The 24281-nt window shown below is 40.4% G+C and overlaps 1 protein-coding gene across 1 annotated transcript in view; it reads left to right on the top strand.

The window, feature by feature from the left end:
- The first annotated feature begins 9475 nt into the window (after positions 1-9475).
- The window catches only part of EPS15 (epidermal growth factor receptor pathway substrate 15), a 47831-nt gene continuing 33025 nt past the window's right edge, over positions 9476-24281 (top strand). The window contains 10 exon segments of the mRNA XM_071436716.1: positions 9476-9586; positions 9588-9680; positions 9682-9762; positions 16805-16846; positions 20746-20835; positions 21159-21206; positions 22202-22297; positions 22699-22764; positions 23197-23322; positions 23755-23814. Of these exon segments, the coding sequence (XP_071292817.1) occupies positions 9476-9586; positions 9588-9680; positions 9682-9762; positions 16805-16846; positions 20746-20835; positions 21159-21206; positions 22202-22297; positions 22699-22764; positions 23197-23322; positions 23755-23814 (813 nt within the window).

The following is a 24281-nucleotide window of genomic DNA, read 5'->3' as shown; positions in this document are numbered from 1 at the left end:
AATTATATTTCTTTTTTTACAGGTTTTCACATTAAGCAAACTCCCCGATTGCATTATTAGCAAAGTTTAAGTCCTCTGGTAGTGAGGATCAGGCTTTAGTATAGTTTATAATAAATTGTGAACAGAACATTGACCAAATGTAGATATATTGTATTGCTTGGGCAGATCTTACTCGATGTACATGAGGAATCTTAATTATGAGATTAGATTGAGCTTGGAAATATTTCTTCTTGGTTCAAGTAGCTCACATAGTTCATTTAATCAAATAACTGCATATGTGCAATTAAATGTGTAACATCTAAAATTTGAGGCATTTTACTTTTTGTGATGTATTTAATCTGCTCATCTGCTAAAAAATAGATCCTCATATTACGTTGCTTTTTCAAGGATTAAATTCTATTACTTTTTAAATTAGTAATCCCCAAAGACCTACAGGAATTTATGAACATTATCCCATCAATGTTAAAAAATTGAGTTACCTGAAAGAAGAAGAAGTCTAATTAAAATTTTCTCCTTGTTGAATCTTGTTAAGTGCTTTCCTCATATGAGAAATTTGTGAAGTTATTGCAAAGCTGTAAGGACAGGGATCAGAACTGCAGATATATATAAAAGTCAGCTGTGTGATAATGGTAAAGAGAGACAGAGACAGATTCTGTGCTGGTTTTAGAATCTGCCAAGGACGTGGGTGCTATATTTTGGGCAAGAGAACTTTTTTAGCCTAATGCCATCTGGGTGGCTTTCATCTGTGCCAGTTGTTCCACATGCCAAGCTGCCTGTCCTGCCCCTACCACACTTCTTGAAGTAGAAATTAAATTAAAAATAGAGTAATTTCTAGTAGCCTGATTGGAAAACTATCCAGAAAAGGATTTAGAAATCCAAGGAAGAAATCCAAGCTTCTGTGCTTCTGTCAGAGACTTTGATCAGAAGTTTCCTCATCCATGTCCTGAAGCAATCTTTGGATATTTTTCCCCTTTCAAGCCTCACTGGCAGCAGAAGTTCTGGCTGTAGGATCTGCTTCAATTTGTTGTCCAATGTACATGATAAATACAGTTAAAACACACATAAAACCTCCACACGCTCCCATCTAAGATCTTCTGTTCCATTCTTTTAATTAGTAACTATATACCTGTATTTAGAAACACAACAATACAGGTTTTCCTCACCTTGATCTCTACAAGGTACCTGCATGGTTTGTATTTCTGGGCTGGCAGCTGTGCCATCTAGCACAACATGGATCTGTTCTGCAGTCCTCTGTAGAAGACCCACAGCTAATTTTTATCCTGAGATTTATTCCCTACTTAGAAGAATTAAGGAGTTGAGCTAAATTGAGCAACTCATCTATATATTCATTTTACAGTTAACTAAATAGATCTACTGATGATTTTGGAGTGTTTTTTTCTCATGCTCATCTGTATATATGTGATTTACCATCATTAATGCTATCACAAGGAAAGGAGAGAGAAATTCATTAAATCATTTTGTACAGATATTTCTGTAAGGAAAAAACATTACAGTAAACTTGATTTCAACAGGAACAAACTCTTCACTAAACATAAAGAGACTGACAATCAAGAATGTTTCAGTTTTTGGATGGAATTTGAATGTCTTTTCAATCATGGAGATTCTTTCAGGAAGGATATCTCTTCTGTTTCTGCAAAACTCATCCAGCTATCTGACCTTACCTGCTTTACATGGCTTTTGCCTCTGTTTCATACCTAAAACCTTGCTACTTTTCTCCTTTGGACCTCAGTGTTCTTTGTGTCAGTTTTCTACCTGATGTATATTTGTCTTGTGAGCACTTTGGGGAGGAGGGGTTGTCCTTCTAGAGAAGGTCAAATTTGTTTGTCATTGAACTGATTCAACAAATTAAATTGATATGGGGATCTGAAAAATCTTGGTGGTTTGATGCTTATGCATCATCATCAATAATTTTGGTAATCTGATGTCAGTATTTATAAATAATATTCTCCAATTGCTTCTCATATTTTGTGAATCACATTTAAATTAGCATTACCAATAACAGTGAGAGCTGACAGAGTCTTTCAGATTCTACAGTGCATTTTTAAAACCAGAATATATTTAAATGGAATTTTATTTGTAAAGAGAGGAAGTTTGATTGAAAAACTGTTGTGAAGCTACATGATGTATTTTCTAAGTCACAGTGATGATTACACTGGAATTTACCACAGCTGCTTTCAATGCTACTAAATGTCATTTGAAGAAACATTTTATTATGAATGGTCACCAGACTTTCACTTTGTAGCTGTTGCATAGCTGTATCTGTTTATAGCTGTATTAGCTTCACCTGTTCAACAGGTGAGATATATTTTATTAATGATAACAGTACAGAAACATAAAGTGGCACAGAGGAAAGCAAGTCCTTGTCAGCTGATGGAGTTCAAAGTCCATTAATGCCCTTTGGCATCTGATCAGTCACATGCACACCTGAACAATTCCATTGAGGCTGAATCACTGCTGCATTACTTCTGCAACTTAATCTTAAAAATAAAAAAACAAAAAAATCAACCAACCAAACAAACCAGGAAACAAATCAGTCATTAAGCAAATAACTTGGTCATATTTAAGGATATTTCATATTTTAATTGCATTGTGTGTACAATCAAATGAGAACATATTTTGAATTGTGAACTATTTAGTGATCTTGTACTTTTACATATTCAGTCTTTAATACTTAGCAGTGATATTTATTGTATGTGTTTAAAACATTTTTCATAAACACAAATGTTTTTGGTACTATCACATCAGTCAAGTTACACTCTATTTTTGATAGTACAACCCGATGTAGAAGAATGAAAAAATATAATTACATGTCAGTTATTCAGGAGTCCAAAAAGCAAAGAGAGGTTTTAAGGAACACTCCTTAGTTTTATGTGTTGACACCAGTGGGATTATATGTGTTGCACTTAAAGGAACATTTTGCCTGCTGATGTTGTGCAATAGTTGGCCAAGTAACAGAACAGATTCCACTCCCTGCTACAGGGCTGTAAATAAAAAGAATCCCACATGGTGGTTTCTCTTTTATGAACATACAGCAGGATTATGCTTTTGAGGAGGGGAAATGCAGCTGAAAGAGCATCTGTGGAAGTTCCTTCTGCCTGCAGAAGGAGCTTTGCAATTTGGTATTTGATGGCTTTCACAGAGTGCAACCTGCAGGCTCCTTTACAGCTCTCAGCACTGACACAGATGTGGGAAAGCTTTGCTCTTGTTTCTCACTGTATTTGTCAATAATTTGTGAGCTTTTCCATAGCAGCAAACCCACCATTTTAAATGTCAGTTGATCAAGGTTAACTAAAATGGTCGAATCATCTCTGTCCTTGTCTACTCTGAGGGCAAAATCAGTAACACCTTTTCAAATCTGATTGATTTTCCACCACTGTTGAGCCTTTTGACTCATCTCACTGAACCTTTGGCACTCACTGCCTTAACTCAGCTGAGATCTCTGTTCTGTCACTGCAGCTCCCTACATGAGAGACTTCATTGCTGAGAGCAAGCAGAACGTGATTTACGTTTAGGAGAAGTTTTAACTACTAATGTAAAATCAAATAGGAATATTGTGTTGACCTGAATAAGGATGAATTAAAAAATATGATTTAAATGTTGGTACCTGAATTTCTCAGCTTGAAGACTGGGTTGCTGTAGTAGGTTACTGTGATTTGTGAAAGTTATTTTTTGTCTTATGGCTAAGGTTACTGCATTGGTGTTATTTTGTTCTAATACTTTCTGAACCATTTTGTAATTAAGACCAGATGAAAACAAAAGAAAGTGGAGAAGATAAAAATAGATAAGAAGATGAAAATAATTAGGAGGACAAGTAAGGAAGTCTCAAGAAGAAACACTTGCTAGTATCAAGAGTTACAGTAATGCCATAAAAATGGTCTTTTACCATTAACAATCATGAGTTTGTCTTAAAGACAAACCATTTAATGAGAAGAAAAAATACCAAATGCTCTTTTATCTAATTACTTCATGTATCTTATAATTCTGAAATTAGTAATCTTTGTGAAGGGCAGAGTAAACTAATTCTAGGTTAGGGAAAGGTTGGGAATTCAGTGTGTAGATTATATTTTTTAATATTTTTTCTTTTCTTAAAACATAATAATCTTTTAATTGTTTCAGAAAGATGGGCAATGTGGATTTATGTTATAGACAACATGCCTAAGGAAACAGGGAACAGAAGAAACTGTTGGTAAAAGCTTTTCTGCCTGCTACTTTGTAAACATATTAGTTTTCAAACCTCATTTTGGTTTAATATACACCACACACTATGGTATCGATGTGTTTAATTTATAATGAAGACTGATGCTGTTTCAGCAGTGCTATTGCTTGTTCTATTTCAGAACAAGTATTAAGCTGTTCAAGGAACAGCGAAATCTCCAACTGCTACATTAGCTGGACATGTCAAATTAATGCCTATTGAAGATTTTTCTGGGTTTTAGATATGGTCTTGAATGAAAAATGTCATTATGCTGTCAGTCATCCAGCTAATTATCTAGAGGTCAAGGTGACCTCTTGTATATATCTACATTTTCTCTTCTTCTTTTACAACATGAGGTGTAGCCCCATGAAACTGGCTAATATAAATTAGTTTGAGAAAATATGCTTACAGTCTTAATGGAAAGATAAATTGTGTATGTTTTAAAATAGCATGGATCTGTACTGCTGCATTTCAGATTTGCCAACTCTTCCATCAAATATGATTAAAGAGATTCACTCAAGCCCTATTCAGGTTATTTTCAATTTTACCATTCTCTTAATAGAAACTCAAGATTGTTTTTTCTAATTACTACAGTTTAAATACAATTTTACCCTTTGCATTTCTGAATACTGGCAATATAGATGACATCATTTTGCAAAACAAAGAGGTACAAAGATCCCATACTGTACTCTGTTTCTGCCAGATGAAGGAGTTAAATTAGGATATAGTCAAATACTTCTGAACATCTGAACAGGAAACACTTTAGAGATTAAGAACTATGCTGTTACCTTAATAACCCAGTTTGTGTTTCTTTAATACTGCTACAGTTTTACGTAAATTTGATCATCCCACAACCCACTTTGAAATACTTTCAAAGCTGCTATAACTTTGAAAGTGTGCAAACCACCTTAAGAAGACAAGAGCACAGCACAAGATGAATAAGCAGATAATTCCTATGCAGTTTTCATAATGATCAATGCACATGCTCTGGTAACTACACATCCTCCTAGAAGATACACTGTAGGGCTCACAGACTGCATGTTTTATGCAAAAGAAACCCAGAAATTAACAGATCTCGACAGAAGGTCTGTTGGAGTCTGGCTAGATGATTGTAGTGTTCTCTTGTGGCCTTAAAGCATAGCAGCCTATCTGTAACCCTTTGTCTAGAAAACTTGCAGCTGCATAAAATGGAAAGAGCACACAAAGCATATCCTGGGGTGGATTTCTAGATAAAGGCACACCTGCAGTGGTGACTTCCTAAACCAGCTTGTGTCACTAATCCTGGAAAGAACTCTGAGATGTCTGATAAAAGGTCCCCTCAAGTGCAAAGGTTGTCAAAGTTTGTGTGATGATCTTCCTTATTTCTCAGGAGGAATCTTTCAGTAACCTAGATGTGGGAAATGCTGTTCTGTGTCAGGAGCATGGGTGCTGCTCGGCTCTCTGACACCTGTGCAATGTCTGTTTGCCTGTGGGCAGGGTCTCTTGCATTACAGTCTTGGATCATAGAGCAGGGATTCCTTTTTCTGGCCAGGATTTTGTGTGTTGATGCATATGTTTCCTTTTATTCTGTAAAACTCAAAGTGCTTAGTCCTTCTTACTTTCAAATCCTTGGTTCTGTATACGCAATGCTGCAGCTCCTGCTCTGCTTTGCACTGGAATTGCAGAGAGCTGGGTACCTCATTTCCTGCTCAGGAATGCAGGAGGCAGGGCTGAGTCATTCCTCTCTCAGCCTCCGGAGCGCTCATGGGCTGTAGTAACACCTTTCCTAGAACGAGCAGAGCGAGTCACACGAAATGCCGAGCAGCACAAATCACACTGAATGCCTGTGTGCTGCTATGGGCTGCCTGGGTGCTGATCCACAGGGTGAGCAAAGCTCTAAGAAAGGAAGAGATGGACACTTAAGATGTTATTTCCAGGGAGACCAGTGGATATGATTCAAATGTTACCAGCTTTACTAACAATCATATTTGGAGATCTATAAAACAGAGGTTGTTAGTGTTTGACTCTGACTGGTGGAGAGTCTTTCTGTGCTATCTTGCACATTTTCAAATTCAGCTGTACCAGAATAAGTCACTTTCTACTCTTACACGGTGTTTCACCTGGGGATTTGCACCAAAATGATTGTGCTGCTGCTGTGCTCGCTGCACTGCTGCAAGGCCCAGTCCTCACCAGCATTTGGCTAGTTTTGGTTTGTTAGCAGTCCCTTGTTTGTCCAGCACAGACATAACCTTGTGCATTGTACTTTTAAAGAAACAATAAAGAACATTGAGATCTGGTACCTATTTGTCAAAATGCCAGTACTTAGAATTGCAGAAAATCCTATTACACTTACAAATAAAAGCATGCTAATACTATTATTTTCCATGTCCTTTGGGCATGAAGTGCACTGTAGTAGAGGATCTTGCAACAAAAAATCAACATATAGCAATTCTTACAGAGCTGATTACAGATAAATATTTCCTGCAGGAGAATTCCTGTTGAATGCAAAAAGATATAAAATGAAACTGTTAAAATTCTTGCAGTTCATTGATCTTTTGACTTTCTTATGTTCTTAACAGGCTTTCCTGAAAACCCAGCACAGAATCCCACCACTCCTTACACAATTCACAGAAGATATTGCAAAAGGTCAGCAAAGGGAGAGACTGAAGAATGGGGTTTCCACTGAGGAGGAAATAAGAGGAGAGGTACATTTAGAAAATCCCTCTGTTCCAGATTTCAGGAGCTCTTCCACCCTAGCCAAGCCCGGGTGAGCTGCTCATGGCTAAGCCAAGAAGGTCATTGGAGGGCATTGTTTTGCAAACCTGCCAACAGCTTTGAATAAATTTTAGTAGCTGTGATTTTTCTCTTGGCTGAAAGTAAGTATGAAGTCCAATGTCAGGTGATGACATCTCGATTCCAGCTGAGGAGCAGAGAGCTGTTTTTCTTCTGGGAGCTGTCATTCTGGATTTGTGAAAATCTGCAGTACAATCATTCACCATCAGCTGGCTGACAAGTGCTGTTGTGATTGCTACAGAGATGTCTGAGGCTCTGAGCTGGTTGTTTTAACTCAGGTGGTTGGAGGCATCCAGGACAATTTGTCTGTGAGATGCACAGAATGATCAACAACAGATCTACGTGACCACATTAACTCAGTGTTGATTATATGAAACTCATTATTATTTTAATTTGTAGAGGCCAGAGTGGTTACCTTCAGTGATTCTTGTCCTCTGACTGTGGACACAGTGGTCATGCCTGATGACTGAGTGTGCACAGCCAGGGTGAAGGTACATAACCACGTACCTGGCACTGCCTGCTCCTTCCTGAGCTGCAGGTGCAACTTGGAGTCTGCCACAGCAGCTTTGGAGAACACTGTGGAAAGGCTCTCTGGATGCAGACTGCTGTGGATTCCACAGTTTGAGGGAGTAAAATGGGGGGTCTGTTGTGTTTATTTTGTAACACAAAGGGTCAGGAAGGCCCTCAGGAGCAGATGGCTGGAGCAGATCTCCCTACTGGACAAACGTTCTGCTCTGAGGGCACCTGGGGCTTTTCATTGTGCTCTGGGGTGACACAGCTCTGCTGGCTGACCTGCACAAGTTCCTTGGCTCAACACCCTTATTCCAGAGCCTTGCTGCAGCTCTGGGTCTCTTCCTGGAGCTGGTGGAAAATACTTGATGCAACACCCAGGAGAGAAAGGGAACAGCAGCAAGAACACTGCTGAGCCAGATATCCTGCCCACAAAATCCTGCTCACAGCAGCTCTCGGCACCAAGCCTCCAACTCCAGAGCCAGATCCCAAGTCCCTGTTTTGCATTTTCCTTCTCTTTGCAGTGAGAACACATCAGCCTGGGTGTAACCTCTCTCCTGAGAGGCCACCAGTCCCTGCCAAGCTGCAAGACTGAGAGATGAAGGAAAAAACTGATCAAGCAAAGGGCACCCACATGAGCTCACGGCAGCTCAGAAACCCAGGCTCTCCAAATGCCTACCAAGGGGCCCCCTCCCAAAAATACTGCTCTCCCCAGGAGACACAGCTGTAGCTTTAAAATCTTCTGGTTTAATTTCAAGGTATTAGTTATTCTGGGATAGAATTCCAATTTTAATCAAAGAAGAAAAAAATCAACCTAGAAATACAAAGTCTGTGCTGATTTCTAGGGATTTTGCTTATGGGAGAAGTGTGAGGTGGAGTAGAGAAGTGACAGTGAGTATGTGAATGGTGTGAATATTTTTATATCTATTTTGTTTGCTTTTTATATTCTTCCCCTCCATATCTTCTTTTTCTTGCTGAAAAAAATGGCTGAGAAACAGGTCGATAAAGCAGAGCTTCTATAAAACCTTTATTAAGGAATAGGTGGGAAGGAGGGATCCCACATTTCAGGACAGATGATGAGCACTAGCAGCTCAGGATGACTGCCAGATGAGGAATGACAGGATGCAGAGGTGGGGCACAAAAACAATGCAGAGGCATAGAGAATTACGAACAGATAAAGAAAACAAAGCATGTAGGGAAAGCTTTCCAGTAATCAAGTATGACTTCAGCTAATTTCTTCTTACAGGTCCAAATGAATATTTCAAATTTAAATGTGTGCCTAAACCACCCTGGGTTAAAGTATAAAAATAGGAATGTTTTCTCTCTCAGCCCTCAGTGACTGATGTATGCTGAGGTAGTGCAGAGCTCAGAGTAGGAGTGGAAATAAGCCAGTGGGAGGAGATGAGCAGGTACAGGAGGAGCAGGAGAATGAGTGGTAACACAAGTATTGTTTTCAGCCAGTCTGTACACAATTGTTTCCCATGGGTTTGGAGAATGCGGTGCAGTTTACTCCGCACTCCAGCTTGCTCCTTTGTGTCTATGATGTCTCATAGTTTCTCCTGCCATAATGGTTGCTCATCCCTTTCTTCTGGTTACCCGCCCCAGAAGAGCCAGTGTTGCCCTGAGTACAAGCAGAGAGACAGAAGGATGTGTAAAACCATGAGTTGCCTGGACAGGCATCCCATTTCCTGTGAGTGGAGGGAAGCAGGAGGCCGAGCCCAGGGCTGCTCCTCACGGCTGTGAGGATGCGTCGGGTCAGGACATCCTGCTGGGCTCACGTGCCGCTTCCTCCTGGGCTTTGTGCCTAATTCTGTTGCAACTGAGCCCGGACCTGGTTCACCTCCTGTTTTGGGACTCCCCCCCGCCGTGTCATGACCGGACTGGAGAACGGCAACCATTCACCATGCTGGAAGCATCTCCAGCAGAAGCAGGGCCAACAGGGAAGGTGAGGGAGAGGCCAGCAGCGGGCAGTGGGGGATGTCAGGCCAAGGACTCCGGCTCCGGGTTTTCACTGCAGCTGCCTCGAGCGGGCTCCGGCTCCGGCAATCCGCGCCCGGTTTTGCGCGCGGCTGCGCTGCCGTGTGGCGGCGGGGGAGGCTCCGGCTCCGTCCGGCGGGCGGGCGCGGATCCGGTGCCGGGATTTGCCCGGGGCCGGCTGGGGAAGTTGCCGAAGTTGTGCGGCGAGTGGCGGGGCCCGGCGCGTCCTTCCTGCGGCCCGGCCGGGGGCATGGAACAGCATGGCCGCGCGCCTCTCCCTGGCTCAGGTAAGGGGCTGCGCGCCCGGCCCGCCCGCGGGGCCGCCGCCGCCCGCTCCCGCCGCAGGCACGGCCGGGCGCCGCGGGGCTGCCCGGGGGCCCGCGCTTTGTGCGGACGCCGCCGCCCCGCAGCGCTGCCCCGCCGCTGTCAGGTGGCGGCGGGGCGGGGGTGTGTCCGTGGCTGCGGGAGGGAGGAAGGGAGGGAGAACGGCGGCGAGGGGAGGCGGACGGGCAGCCCCGCGCCGCGACCCGGGGGTGCCACGGGCGGGGAACGGGTCCCGCCCGGCCGCAGGTGCCTCTGCCCGGGGCTGAGGAGACCCGGCGGGGAGCGGCCCTGGGCGGGCGGGGCTGCGCCGGCGGCGGTCGCGGTCCGTCTTTTGTCTCCGTAGGACTCGGGGCGCCGGGCTGGAGCCCAGCGAGCCCCGTCCCGGGAACGCCGAGGACGGGCGGGCTCGGGGAGCGTTCGCGCAGGGCTGAAAGGCGATAGCGCCGGGTTAAGGTGTCCGTGCCCGGTGCCAGCCCCGCGGCACACCCGGCATCGAGGGGTTCTCCGGGGCAGCGAGACCGTGGGCAGGTGACCCTGCGAGGGACAGACGAATTCCTTGTTTTAACAGAAACCCATCTCCGCAAATACTGCCTGCAGTATCGTTTTACCTTGGTTTTGGTGGGCCCCGTGGTGTGGGGACACTGTTGTCACATAGTGCCCATACAGGTGCCTTAGAGTGAGGAGCTGTGCAGGTGATGGCCCCAAAACTTGGAGACTCTGGCACTGTTCCGTGCTCGTGTCATCTCAGTTCACCTCAATCCTTGTTGCTCGCATTTTTTTCTGGAGGTGATGGAATCACTTCACACAGGTTATTCTATACCGTTAGGATCATGTCTTATTCCCTAGAGCTGCAATAGCTAATGAACGGCACTTTTTGGTACTTTTTAATTTCATTTAGCAGTGGGATGAGAAATTCCCATTCCTGCCTGACATAAGGCTGAGGTGGGCCTATTGGTTCACCCTCCTGGCTTGGGATGCTTCAATCTGATAGCCAGTTGTGACATTTACAGAAAGCAAAGCGGGTCAATGAGCTCAATGAATTGCTTACACAAATGGAAGTAAACTTAAAAAGCTGGCAGCAGGGCTGCACAAGTTTGCAGTTACTTACACAGCTTTCTTTTGAGAATATCAAGCATTTCAAGGAAAGAAGGGGTGGTTCAGTGAAAAGGTGAATATGTGGAGAAAACAAATGTGGAGAAAACAAATATGTCTTTAGGAGTCTAAAGGTATGGAGTTATGAAGTATAGTACTTTTTGTGAAAGCTTGCTTTATATTAAAATGGCTAAGTTAGCATTGTCTGAGTCTCTTAATAGTCTTCAAGTAAATGAAAAAGCTTTAAACGTCTGCTTACTGAAGGGAAAGAAGTTTTCACAGAGCTGCTCTGTCTCTTGATTTAGGAAGAGGAGTGGAGTGTCAGCTCTGGTGTGTTCTACAGCAAGACATTATTGCTTACAGGCTGTGTAATCCTTTCATTATAGAATTTCTTTACTTTTTTAGTCACATGGATGGGGGACTAAATACAAATGTGATAATGTTGACAGAAGCAGAAAAATTGCCAGTATCCTTAAAACCATTGTGGCTGCAGCTTACAACAGTGGTTAAACTGAGGGAGATATTTCTGTGTGTTGACCATTTGTGTGGGGATTTCTTTTTTTGGCTTGTTTGTTTTTTCTTCTTGTGTTGCATAAGAATCATCTTAGGAAGTCAAGCAAGCCTGAAGATAATTCTTTTCAACGTAGCTTCTAACATGCGGAATTTTTGGGTTATAAAAAGTCCTCACGAGTGTTGAAGTGCCCAGAATCTGTCGAAGAGCGTGAGGAAGTGAAAATGAGGGCACGGGGGTGGGCAGGGCAGTGGTGGCTGCACCGAGATGGGTTGCGGACAGCAGCAGTGAAGTTGTGCGGATCACTACGATCTGCTCCAGGTCCCATGCAGGGAGCAGCAGGCGCATGAACCTGCACTCAGACTCGCTGCTGGGTCCGGTTTTCTGTTCCCCTTCCTGTGCTTGGTTTGACACTGCTTTAGCGTGGCTGGGACGTTGGGTATTTCCAGCTGAGATGAGGGTGTTTTCAGATGGCTTTGCAGCTGCAGTGTCTGAGAGGGCTGCACGTCCTTTATTTGAATATCAAAGCTGTAATTTCAGTAATTTGAAACTTTTCTGGGCTAATTGTATTCTTTTCACTGATTAGTAAAAATACTTCAGGACTGTGTAGCTGTAGTGAAATTTATTACACCAAGTATGCTTGAACAAGGGTTGCAAAGTGAAGGTGATTATCTCCCCCTCCTCTCTCCCTTTAATAGTAAATATCTGAAGTATTTTTAATCTCCCCATTTTGAACCCATTCTGGAACATCTTGTTGCCACTTGCGTTTGCTCAACGCATGACTGTGAATTTCATGTGGAGCTTCTAAGGGAACTTTTACCATGGGAGTGTTTTGTTGTGGTTGCCTTTAGTTTGGAAACAAGCAAACAACAGCAATGAGAAGGAACTGACCGATCTCACAGGTTGTCATCTGTTGTTGGAAAAGTCAAATTAAGCTATAATCAGTATAAGGGGTTGTATGTTTTGACCTTCCAAGGATGGTTGCTCAATTTCATATGAGGAATTTAGAGGAAGAACAGAGAACTAAAGATGTGGAAAATGGGGCAGGGGTATTTCTTGAAAGGTGGGTTAATATGGACATTCAGTACCTTCTAGTTGCTCTTGAAAATAGAACTTGTGGTTTATTCTGAAAAACTGGCTGTGATTGAAGGGTAAGCTCACAGCTCAGGGAAGCCCTGTAAGGTACTCAGGAGGAAAAGGAAGATAACTTTGTGTTTGTCTTCCTGATGAAATGCTTTTTGTGAGAAATGTGGTAATTGTCTTGAAGCACTTACGAGCTGCTTTGGTAAACGAGACAAAATCATGTAGTATCAATTTGTATCCTAATTAGCTACAAGTCTCATTTTAGACTTGAGCATTGTGTTGCAGAGTTGAGAATGCTGTGCTGTGTTGCTGAAGGGAAACACGGAGTATTGCACTGAGGCTGGGCTGGATGGATTCCTGTCTCGTGCACACATTGCCAGGATTAAGGTCTTGTTACTGGAATACACAGGATCCAAATACTTGCAGTATGAATGATGCCCTCCTACTAATGAACATACTATGTATAATCTAGAGCCAGAGATTTTGAGGTCTCGGGCAAACTCGTGGTGTTTGTTTTTGTTTTTTAAAGGAATCAGCAAAATTGTTAAATAAAGATCAGAGTTGGTCATTTTTGGTGGAATGAGGAACCTGTTGTTCCTCTTTCTGTCCTGCAGATGAAGAAACCAGAGTATGCATGTGTATATTTTAACCTGCACATAGGGGGGACTGACTGCTCCTAAAGCAGATACAACCTAATTTTTTTGGTTGGTATTGCATCCACCATGTTAGAGAGAAGCTGCCTCTTAAAAGGCAGTGCAGCTACTCTTTCATTTTGCACAGGCTTTGTTCAGTACTGATTAGAAGATGGTGGAGATTTTCTGTAGCAATTTGAAAATTAAATGGAACCATTTCTAATTATGCAGTGACAGACATCTCTGCAGAGAGAAGACAGCAGTTCTTGTCTGCTTCAGCTGTTCAATGGGAAAGAAAGTGCTCCATTTTTAAGTACTTGGTAATAATTGTGTGGAAATTTATAGTAAATATTTTCTTTACATTTGTTATTGCTGTGGGAGATATACCTGGTTATATAATTGAAAGTGGTAGAAAGCTTCACCCTGAAACACTTCAGCTAAGACAATAAAGCAATAGAGGAAAAAGAGAGAGGTTGATTATTGTTTTGAAATGGCATTGTAAGGAAACCAGCTTGCCTTGAGCTTACCTGCTTTTTGGCTGGCTAACTACAGGAAGAACATTTAAGGCCAGATTGTGTCTTTTGGAAACTCTTAAAATGAGTCCTGGAGCTTTTTGTTGTGATAGAATATGGTATTTTGGATTTTAATCAGGATAGAATAGCTTATTTCTCCCCTGATACCTCATTGGGGTTGGAAGGGGAAATGACTTTTTGTTTTTCTCAATGGACAGCTTTTGTTTGTGTGTTTTTAAGCCTCTTTGGAAGGAAGGTCGTGGCTGGATGGGGTGGGCAGACTGGTAATAGTATCTTATTACACCTAAATGAGAATGTGCCAGAGGCATGAAAACATGGGGATTGACTGACAACAGAAGATGAAAAAGACGGGTGTCCCTGAAGGTGTTTTTTATTTCCTAGGTTATCATTCTAAAGTTCATAGGTTTGTATCAAAGGTTGTAATTACTACAACACACATTACCCTTATGAAGTGATCAACTTTGAAATGGAGCCATAATAATGTCTTTCTATTTTTATATGCTGTGGAATCTGACCTTTCCTCCCTCCCTCATTTTGCATTTAAAACAAGCTGAATTTACTCTACAGATGGTTGTTACAAATCCCATGAAAAGAATTTTGCCAGGTAAATTCTAAGGCAGCACTTGGAAAGGTGTTGAACTGTATTTTTTTTCTTATCCCAGAAGAATATCCTAGATCATATTTGCATTTGTTTGTTTATTACGGGGTAAACTTTGAAGGAAAAACAAGTTTATTACTAGTAAAATAGTCTGAGAAACTTTTTTACTACTGTTTTTCCATTCACAGGAAATTCCAGTTACTTCAGTCATACTGATATTAAAATGGATATTGGAAGCACTAATGAAGTAAAGAATTATTGGCTCATACTCTTAAGTACTGAATGAAAAGATTATTTGCACTTAGTGTTTCCACTGCAGGACTTCAGCATGATGTTTCCTGTCCAGGAGTGACAGTGATCAGTTTGGCTGTAAAAAGGAGGCATTTGGCTGAACAAAGGGTGACATTGGGCAAGAGGGATGATGCACAGGAATCCAGCAGATGCCCTGGCCAGCTCTGTTCTGCTTCTCTGCTCACAGCTTTAGTTTTGTCCTGTGCCTAGACTTTCACTTTCTCATGAAGTAACACTTAGTAAATCAAATACTTGAATATTTGGGAGAACTACCCCTGTAGGTTGCTGTGCAAAGTGTGTCTGAGTGGGTAAATAAAGCATGTGAGGTTTAGGTAAGAGAATAAAGTGTGTTGTGAAGTGCTGGGAAATGATTGAAAGGTGTTTGTTGTATCGGTGTTGTGGCAGTCTGAGGGCTGGCAAAACTTGAAAATATTGTGTCAGGCTATTTTGAGGGATGTGAAACTGCATGTTTAGTTGATGGCTGAAATAGTAAAAGTCTTTGGGTACCAGAGCAGTCAGAGCAAGGTTAAGCTATAAAAATTGAGGTATTGCAGTGAATACCAATGATGGTTTCCCAGCATATGTAATCTTTCGTGTCTGGCTCTGGGAGAGGTATTTCCCACCCACCTCCTAGTAATCAAATAAAACCTTGCCAGCTGTGTGCCCCTGTTGTTGTTCCCTCCCTCCAAACACCAAAAAAGCCAAAACAAACAGCAACACAAAAGCCACCAAAAAAATACCAAACACAGAACCCCAAAACCAGCTAGAAAACCAGAAGCTGAGTCTCTGGGGCACTATACTTGCTGAACCAGCTCTGAATGGAAGCTCTCCTGTTATTTCTAGCTGTACTCTCTAGCTGGCATTTCTAGCTGTTCTACCTGTTATTTCTAGCTGTACTCTCTAATTTGTATTTAGGACATTCTGGTGATGCTGCACACTTTCTGTAATTGCACAAGATCAAACTAAATGAACTTCTACCAAACATCTTCTCTTAGTAATATTTTCTGATTATCAGCACTTGTGAACATGGAGTACTCAACCAAAAGAGCAGCTGTTGCTGTAGGAAAATGGATGTGGTGTTATTTAACTGACAACCATTTATACAATCTGTAGTAAAGGTTTTTACAAAGATGTGATTGACAACATCCATGATGCTGTTGGTTTCCATATTTCCATTTGAAGGTCTAAATTTTAAATCCAGAGAAGCTGCCTTGTTGGATTCCGTTTGTACAAAGGTCTGCAAACCCTGAGGTTTGACATTATTATTCCTCTTAAGGGGGAGAACTCTGGTTTTGGATGATATCTGAAGTTATGTGCTCTGGGCTTTTTTAGTAAGTAGTGTGTAATTAGCTTGTATTATGCTCAGTTGTTCCCACAAGGTTTGTGAGGGCAACACACTCTGAATTCTAGGATTATCCTCTGCCCTAATGCCTTTGGTTTAGGCAACGTGCACTTCATGAAAGCAGAATCTGATTTTGTACCTGTTCTTATACTGGGGAAGAGAAGTAACCCTAACACTTCATTTCTTGGCAGACTGTTGGGCAAGGTTATTTCGTGTAGGCCAAGAGATGAGGTTTTGCATTGTTTCAGGTCTTAGATTTTTTTGGCGTTTTTAAGAATAATTTAAAAATAAAGAAAGAGCCTTTTCCAAAGGGGCTGTTTTATCCTTGTCCACTTAACTTTAGGTGAGCCCCGAATGTCTGGTAGAGGGCAGTGGAATGAAGGCAAAAGTTATCCCCAACAAGAGTTCAAATTACAAACCCCAAAGTTAGAATATTATTCTATTTTAATGTGGTACTGTTGCTGTGGGTTTAGTTTTGAATCCAGGGATTAATTTGGGTAACTGAAAATTTTACAGGCTGGTTGCATATGACACTAAATTCTAAAGAACTATGCAGAGGACAGTGAAATAAAATGATATTGCTTTGTACTCTAATATTAGAGAGCACTTCCTAGCCTGAGTCGATTCAGGTTTCTGCTTTTGCCCCCAGGCAATGTTGCCTAAGAGTTCCTGTTTCACTCAGCCTCACCTGGTGACCTGGCTGAGGGAAATCTGATCTGGGGTGGTGTCAGTGACTGCAAAACAAGAAGTCAGTCTTGTAAAAGTATGAAGAGCTGTCCTAGTTCCTCATCATTGTGCAGAATAAATCCTTAATGCTTCTTTGAAGACCAGTGGAGTGTGTTTTATGTCTTTATGTGTCCAGGGAGAGGGAAATTGAAATATGGATCTCCAGGGCTCATTTTTCCTCTGTGTCTCTTTTACAGCTATCGAGTGCAAATCCTGTGTATGAGAAATTCTATCGACAGGTATGTATATTCTGAAAAGGTATATATTCTGAAATCCTCATCTGGATTTTAAAGAATTGATATTCTTTTGCTATGGACTCAGCCTGATCAACAGTGTGTAAACAATAAAAGCTCAAGAAAAATAATAGTGCTTTAAAATGTATTTTTATAGTAACTAACATGTAGGTCTGAGCTCTATCAGTATAAATTTAATATTTATTATTAAATTTATTATTATTAATAATATTATAATATTATAAATATTATTAATAATATTATAATATTATTAATATTATATTTATTATTATTATTAATATATCCCTTTATTTTCTAGGGAACTGCCAGGTGTATATGACATACATCACTTGACTGTTCTAACAGACTGTGAGGTCTTGGGATGGAGTAAATTCTTTAAAAATGCTGTATTGATATGTCCTTGGTTACTTTTTACAAGTGAAGATTAATTTCTTGCATTTGTAGCTCAGTTAGTGTCATGTAAAACTTGATTCTCGCTCAGAATATCCCCAGAGTTAATCACAGGATGTTGTAAGGAGTGAAATTTGGATAGAAGGCCACTGAATGCAAAAAGAATGTCTGTAGTTCTTGCAGCTTCACTCAACAGATGCAAATCTTTTGACTACTTGATGCAAAAATGAAAAATACATATAAATAAAATATAAGAATTATTTATCACTTGTCTTCTATATTTTGACACCAAGACGTTTTGATTCCTATAAATAAACTTTTTTTCAAAAATAGCTGTTTCACCTCTTCTGTAATAACAGTATTTTCAGTCATGTACATAATGTACTTTATTGTACAAATGTATTGTAAAAACTTTCAAGGAAGTTAAACTACTTGGCTGTATAAAACAGTTAAAAATAATTTTGTTTTGTAATACACCTGATGAGTAATTGATGAACCCTATAAAAAACCAACCAAGTTTTTTTTTTACCTTTGTGCAACTGGTAATGCTCCTCTAAGGTTATGGTGTATATGGCCTCCTTATTTAGGAGCTTCCTCTGTGTGTCAACATCAGAATGTAAACTATGTGCTGGGGAAGGGACAAGGCCATGATTTCTATCCATGCCCTATTTTCAGATTGTGCTTAGAAGATTAGTCCCATTATCAAGTGCAAAAACAGCAGTCTGAGAACAGAAGTCTGAGCTTGCCATTGTACTTCAGTAAGGGATTTTCTCCACTGCAGGACAGTAGCAGATTTGAAATGGCTAAACAAGAAGAGAGAGTTTACCTTGATCAAAGTTCAGGTGGCTCCTGATGGCTGAAGGAGATAGTATCACCCTCATAAAGTTTTCCTTCAGATGGGCAAATCCACTGTGTGCTTATCTCCAGGCATTGGATTAAAAGCCTTAGGAGAGTCCCTTATAATAAGATACAAGAAAAGGCTGGGAACTGATTGTTCTGCACATTGTGGTTGCCAGCTCAGTCCTGACTCCGACTGTCAGGACTTTGCCATGTGCCTGTCTCTTCCTCCTGACCCCGTTTGCTCAACCACTGAAGTGTGGAGCAAAAACTTGGATAAAGGAAATGAATTGAAGCACAAATGTGATACTGGTTGCTAAGTCAGTGTCTTCCATTTGTTGGAATACATAGCTTAGTGAAATTAGAGCACTATTTGTTGTCCAGTGGTTTCAGCAGTGTACAGGAACAGGGATTCCTTAAACATGATGTTACTGTTAGTGAAGTGGTGCCAGTGGATTTGTTTCCCAGAGGATTATTTTTCTGACTTGCTCAGATGAGCTCTTTGCTGCAAGGATTTTTCCTAAAGAGGAGCTTTCAAACATGTCAGAAGACTTTCAGTTCCACTGGGGAACTTTTCCCTTCCATTCCTCAGATAAGGAGATGTCAGATTTCAGAACAGAAATTCAGAGAGACATTTCCCACTTTGTCTTATGGTGCTGGTGGAGTGTGCTTTTATATGAATAAATTCATCACCTGGAACAGCTCTGATGCTGACTACACTTTCAGTTCTATCACAAACTTAAAGGAATTCATCTGGCAAAAGGTGTGTTGTGAAATGGGTGTAAATCCTGCCTTTTGTACTTAGAATGAGATTGGAACCTCAACCTTTCAGTAGGCACTCTTTTCTTTCAAATAAATATTTTTCTGTTTAACCTTTTATAGACTGACTCAAAGCAGGGTGAGGTTAAAGGATAAACTTAAATACCTGTCATAAAACACTTGGAAATTACTTAATCACATGATGCAGTGCAGCAGGGAAGCAGTGCTGAGTTCTTGATGAGTCCTGAACTGAAGCACTTCTCACTGTAACCTTCTGCCCTAATCACATCAGATGCATGTTTGTAACTTTTGGTAATTCCTGGTCCTACAAGAGACAGGCTGTACCAAGGGGAGTGTTGGCTGATGCAGCTGTGGAAACTGCTCCTTACACATCAGGGGAAAAGCTCTGCCAAGCTGGTGTATAACTGACAAGCACCAGCCATCATCCCAGGGCAATAATCAAACATAAGTCACCCCACTCCAGCACTCAAGACTCAGTAATTTGTACAGAAATTGAAATCAGCCCTTTAAAAAAACAGTTATCAAGGTTTTGATAATTAATTGTACAAAAAGAAACTAGATCAGTATTGGGTTAAGTAAGAATCCTGCTTAAATCCCTTAAAGTCACCTTCCTCTGGCCTGGACTTGGGGAACTAAAAAGTAAACACAGCTGATACTGTGGTGTTCTCTGACTTGCTTGAAGGAGGAGTGCTAGGCTGGAGCTTTTCTGAGTGGATGCCAAGATTGTTGTGTTACATGCAAGGTCAACTGCACTATTTAAAAGGGGGTTTGATGCTCTGTCTTGGCAGCTTTGTGCCTATAGATGAACAGCTCTCCCATAACAGCCCAACTGCTGGACTGCAGTGTTTGCAACCTTATTGCTCTGACCAGGGCATCCTCAGTTACAGGAAAAGCCCTCTCCTAATAAAAATCATACTGGTTATGTTAAAAACAATAGTTGTTTTCACTTGCATATTAAATTACGATTTGGGGGTTTCAGAGTGTTTTGTTCCCTTTCAGAAGTATCTACAGACAACTGCTGCAGCATTCCTTCCAAATGATAAATTCCCCACAGTCTTTCAGGAGCCAGCTCTAATCCCATCTTGGGAAGCTGTTAGCTTTGAGCACCTTGTGTGTGCTGCAGCTGTGAGCTGGGGCAGCTGGTCGTGTGTTCCAAACACAATATTGAATATGGCCTTTGTTTAAACACTAAGCTGTGAGACTGGAAGTGGTGCAGTTGTCATCATCATCATCACCCTACCTGTGGTGTGTAGTAAGGCTGACAGTCGGAATGGACTGAAGATACACCTAGTTCTATTTTCCATACTGTGCCCTTTTGAAGAATCCTTTTCTTTAGGCTCTCAAGGATTCTCAGCTTTTCCTCTATTTCCCTAGCCCTTACCATCACCATGTAGGTTTCCTTTTGAAAAGGTTTAGTTTAGGTAGCGTTTCCACTTAAGAACTTGAATAACTCTCTATTTTAATGATCTCTATTGATCCAGGGAGAAATGCATGCTGATTGGTATGCTGCCAGTATCACCAACTTCTTCACTGTGTAAATAAATTTCACTTCAGGGAGTATTTCCCTCTGCTGTGGTGGTAAAGGTATCTTCAAAGCAGAGCTTTCTTTTTCAGACCCTAACAGTAACGAATGCAGAGCTGGACAATGAAAAGTAATCAAACCCTGGAATTCTCTGTTCTTAAAAATCACATGTTTTGATGGCATCAAGAAGAAAAGCCTGTGATTAGGAGGGACTAATTAGATAGGTTCAGAAGATAGTCCTCAGAGTGACTGTTAACTTGAGCATTCTCCTTCAGTAGCTTTTTGAGAGCCTGTGTAAAGAGATGGCATCAATTCAAAAGCCAGTTTGTCATGTGAGGATTTCTTTCTCTCCCAGGTTGATTCTGCTAATGCTGGAAGAGTGTTAGCTTCTGATGCAGCTGTTTTCTTGAAAAAGTCTGGATTGACAGATTTGGTACTTGGAAAGGTATTTAATGGCAATTTTTTATTATTTATCCGGTCTTCTTGCTTCAGATAGTATTCTCTTTAAATTAAAATACTTAGTAGCACTACAGGATACATGATCTTCCCTAATGTGTTTTCAGTTGTTCTATCCAATAGTTCCAATAGTTTCTATTTAGTCATGGAAATTATTGCAATATTTAAATTTGTCATCAAAATTAAGTATTATCATAGAAGTTAAGATGTGAACTTTCCTCCAAGGGTCCATTATAAATGGAGGGAGAACTTGCTTCCTCTGAAGCACTTTACCTGAACTGAACTGAACCCTTTATTAATTTTATATTTCAGATTTGGGACCTAGCTGATACTGATGGCAAAGGTATCCTGAACAAACAGGTATGATTATTTATGTGGTGTATCACTAACCATTACCCAGCCTTGAAACAAGATGAAAGTTGAAATTTTTGGTTCAGGAAAGCAGTTTTTCTAACAGATTTTTCTAACAGATTTTTTCTAATTTTGACTGGCTATGTAATTCCCATTTGAGTGGAAGCTACAATAAATAGCCTTCAGCTACCTCATCAGCTTTTCTCTAGGTTGCAAAATGGGCTGATGTGTAGCTGTGCAATTTGCTTAGAAGTAATTTAAGGTTTAAAGTACTGCATTTATGAAAAAGGTGACTTTTTCCTCATAATCTCGTAGGAAACAAAGCAGAAATTAAAATTCTTGTAAAATCTTAAAAATTCTTGTTACTTTAATTATGGTGGACTTGACATTGGTACATTCTGTTTGGAGTTGTCCTTCCCAAGCTGTGGCAATGAGCAGTGTGGGGACAAAATTTGCATCTCAGTGGTGCTACCACAAGTTCTAATGTGTGTTGCTGTTTGATTTGAAATATAAATAACAGTCTGTGGAGAGGGAACTGCTTCTTCCCATGGTAGGAAGAGGAGGAGGCTGTAATGTCTACCAAACAATTTTGGGGTTTTTTGGGCTTCTTTTGGTTCATTTTTCTGTTTTTCTCTGCTCCGTCAACCATCTGTGGGATCAGCTCAGTTCCTCCAAGATAAACAGCTGCAATTACACTTCAAATTTTCAATGTTCTGTTACAGAAGAACTGAGTGCTGAGAACTGACTACACTGGCCAGAAAGTTACTTAATTCTTGGAAAATTAATTGCAAAATTTTTCTTACAGAAGGAATCCAGCATTTTGCTGGCTGCTGCTTTCTGTCACTTTCTGTCCCCCTTTGAAGCCATGTGCAACTTTTCATCTATACAGTCACACTAGAAAAGCTCTTCATTCTTCTGAAATTTTACTATATTTTAAAATTATATTTTCATATATAATATATTTTTTCATTTTATAAACCCTTCAAAATTTCTTTTCCCTGTAGGAATTTTTTGTGGCTCTGAGACTTGTAGCCTGTGCACAGAATGGATTGGATGTTTCCCTGAGTAGTCTTAACTTGCCTGTTCCTCCACCAAGATTTGTAAGATTTCATTTTAAATTGAACATTATTAAGAACTGCTTTTAAGTGAAAAATTAGGAAGGTTTGGTGTAAATGCCAAACACTTAGAGGGTGATGTTGTAGGGCAATGGGGCCCTACAACAGGGAAAAGAATCAAGCAGTATGGAATAAGCTGCTACATGTTCTAGTGGGGATTTGAATATAAAATTGTGTATAATTTGAAGATATATGGTATTTGTTCTATTAGTGTTGTCCTTAATGGAATAAACATTTAACATTTCTTGCTCTAAATTTTGGTATGAATGACTAAAATGCAGTTCTGGCTTTGAGAAGCAGCTTCTCAAATAAGGGGGTGGTTTTGCAAAGTCAGAATCACATCTCTTTTAATGTGTCTGCTGGCTTTTTGTCTTGTTTTTCCTTAGACTGATACTGGTAGTCCTTTGCTACTCAGTGGAACAGCATCAAGTGATCTACCATGGGCTGTAAAGGTAAACTAAATATTAGCTGTTACCTAGAACTGTTAATCAGGTTTGCAGGAAAACCTGTCTTTCTTAGAAAAATTTAATGCTGCATTTCTAAAGTATGATAGTTACCATTCCTATCAAATTCGTAATTGGGCTAATAGACCTAATTTAATAAGAACACTTGACTCTTGGGAAATATCTTCATGTTTAGAAATTTAAAATAAAGAAAAAAAAAAGATTGTTACATGAAGTCATGAAAATAATTGAAGAAGAAATCTCACAGGGTTTTGATGAGTCTTTGACTTAAAAATAGTATCTTTTTGATGTTTTCTTATAAGCATCAGGAACTGCAATGTGTCTTTATTAAAAAAAGTTAACACTTTTGAAAGAACTTCTGCTTCTTATGCTATGAATGTGACTGTTTGTATATGTAATATTTTTCTTCTGCCCCTGCAGCTGGAAGACAAGGTCAAGTATGATTCTATTTTTGACAGCCTGAATCCAGTGAATGGACTGTTGTCAGGGGATAAGGTGAAACCTGTGCTCCTCAACTCAAAACTGCCAGTGGATATCTTAGGACGAGTAAGAAGATCTTTCTTCCTAATTGTCAGTTCACAACTAATACCTGTGCTGCACTCAGCAATACCTGTTTTTCAAATTGAAGAGTTGTAGTAATGAACCTAACTTTTATATTAGATTTTATGGAGTGTGAACTTTTGAACAGAAAAATAAAATTTCTTTTGCTATTTGGATAGATGACCTCCAGCTGCAGTTTATCAGTTATGTGTACTCTTTAACACTTGGGTCAGGCTGGGTGCCTGTCTCCAACTTAAGAATCTCTCTGCTTTTGTGTGGTTTATGTGAATTTACATTGCTCACTGCAAACTAATGCTGTTAATAGAACTGGAGCTATGGTGGGGGGAGGCTGTTCTCCTGTTTGTTTTTAATGAAGATTTAAGTAGGAAACTGCTGCAGTTTAGCCAAAGATGCCTATATTCTGCTTTTTATTGGTAGGTGTGGGAATTGAGTGACATTGACCGTGATGGAATGTTGGATCGAGATGAGTTTGCAGTTGTAAGTATCTTCTGCCTCTTGGGATTTTGAAAGCCTGGTGGCAGGGTTTAAAAGAGATGCACTGTGTATTAATTTCTGACTGTGTGGTTCATCTATTATCTTTATTCAGAGTCCTTAATCAAGTTTTAGTGCTGTTTAATGTTTCTGTCAGTTTGTTGAATGTGTCTCAGTACACAGCAGTAACTTTCTCTGCGGGTTAGATGAGCCATTAAAAACTCACACCTGAGATCTGCTGTCCCATGAGACACTTGAGTGTTTGCACTGAGTTTTACCTTAACCTTCAGTATTTATAGAGCTTGAATGCCTCAAGGCATCCTTGAGGAAAGTTTGTAGTAAGTTAGAATTTTAACACTACTAAAGCCAGGACTGATGAAATAATAGTAAGAAGTGTTAAATTAGAGATGGCCACAACAAAAGAATTAAATGCTAAGTGGAGCAATTTCTGGGAAAATGGCGATAAACTAAAG

Source organism: Agelaius tricolor, unplaced genomic scaffold (genome assembly GCF_023055355.1).
Source record: "Agelaius tricolor isolate 1412-34295 unplaced genomic scaffold, bAgeTri1.0.p SCAF_11, whole genome shotgun sequence".
NCBI classification, from domain to species: domain Eukaryota; kingdom Metazoa; phylum Chordata; class Aves; order Passeriformes; family Icteridae; genus Agelaius; species Agelaius tricolor.
The sequence above is the reverse complement of the archived record's forward strand: the minus strand, read 5'-3'. Positions and strand labels throughout refer to the sequence as shown.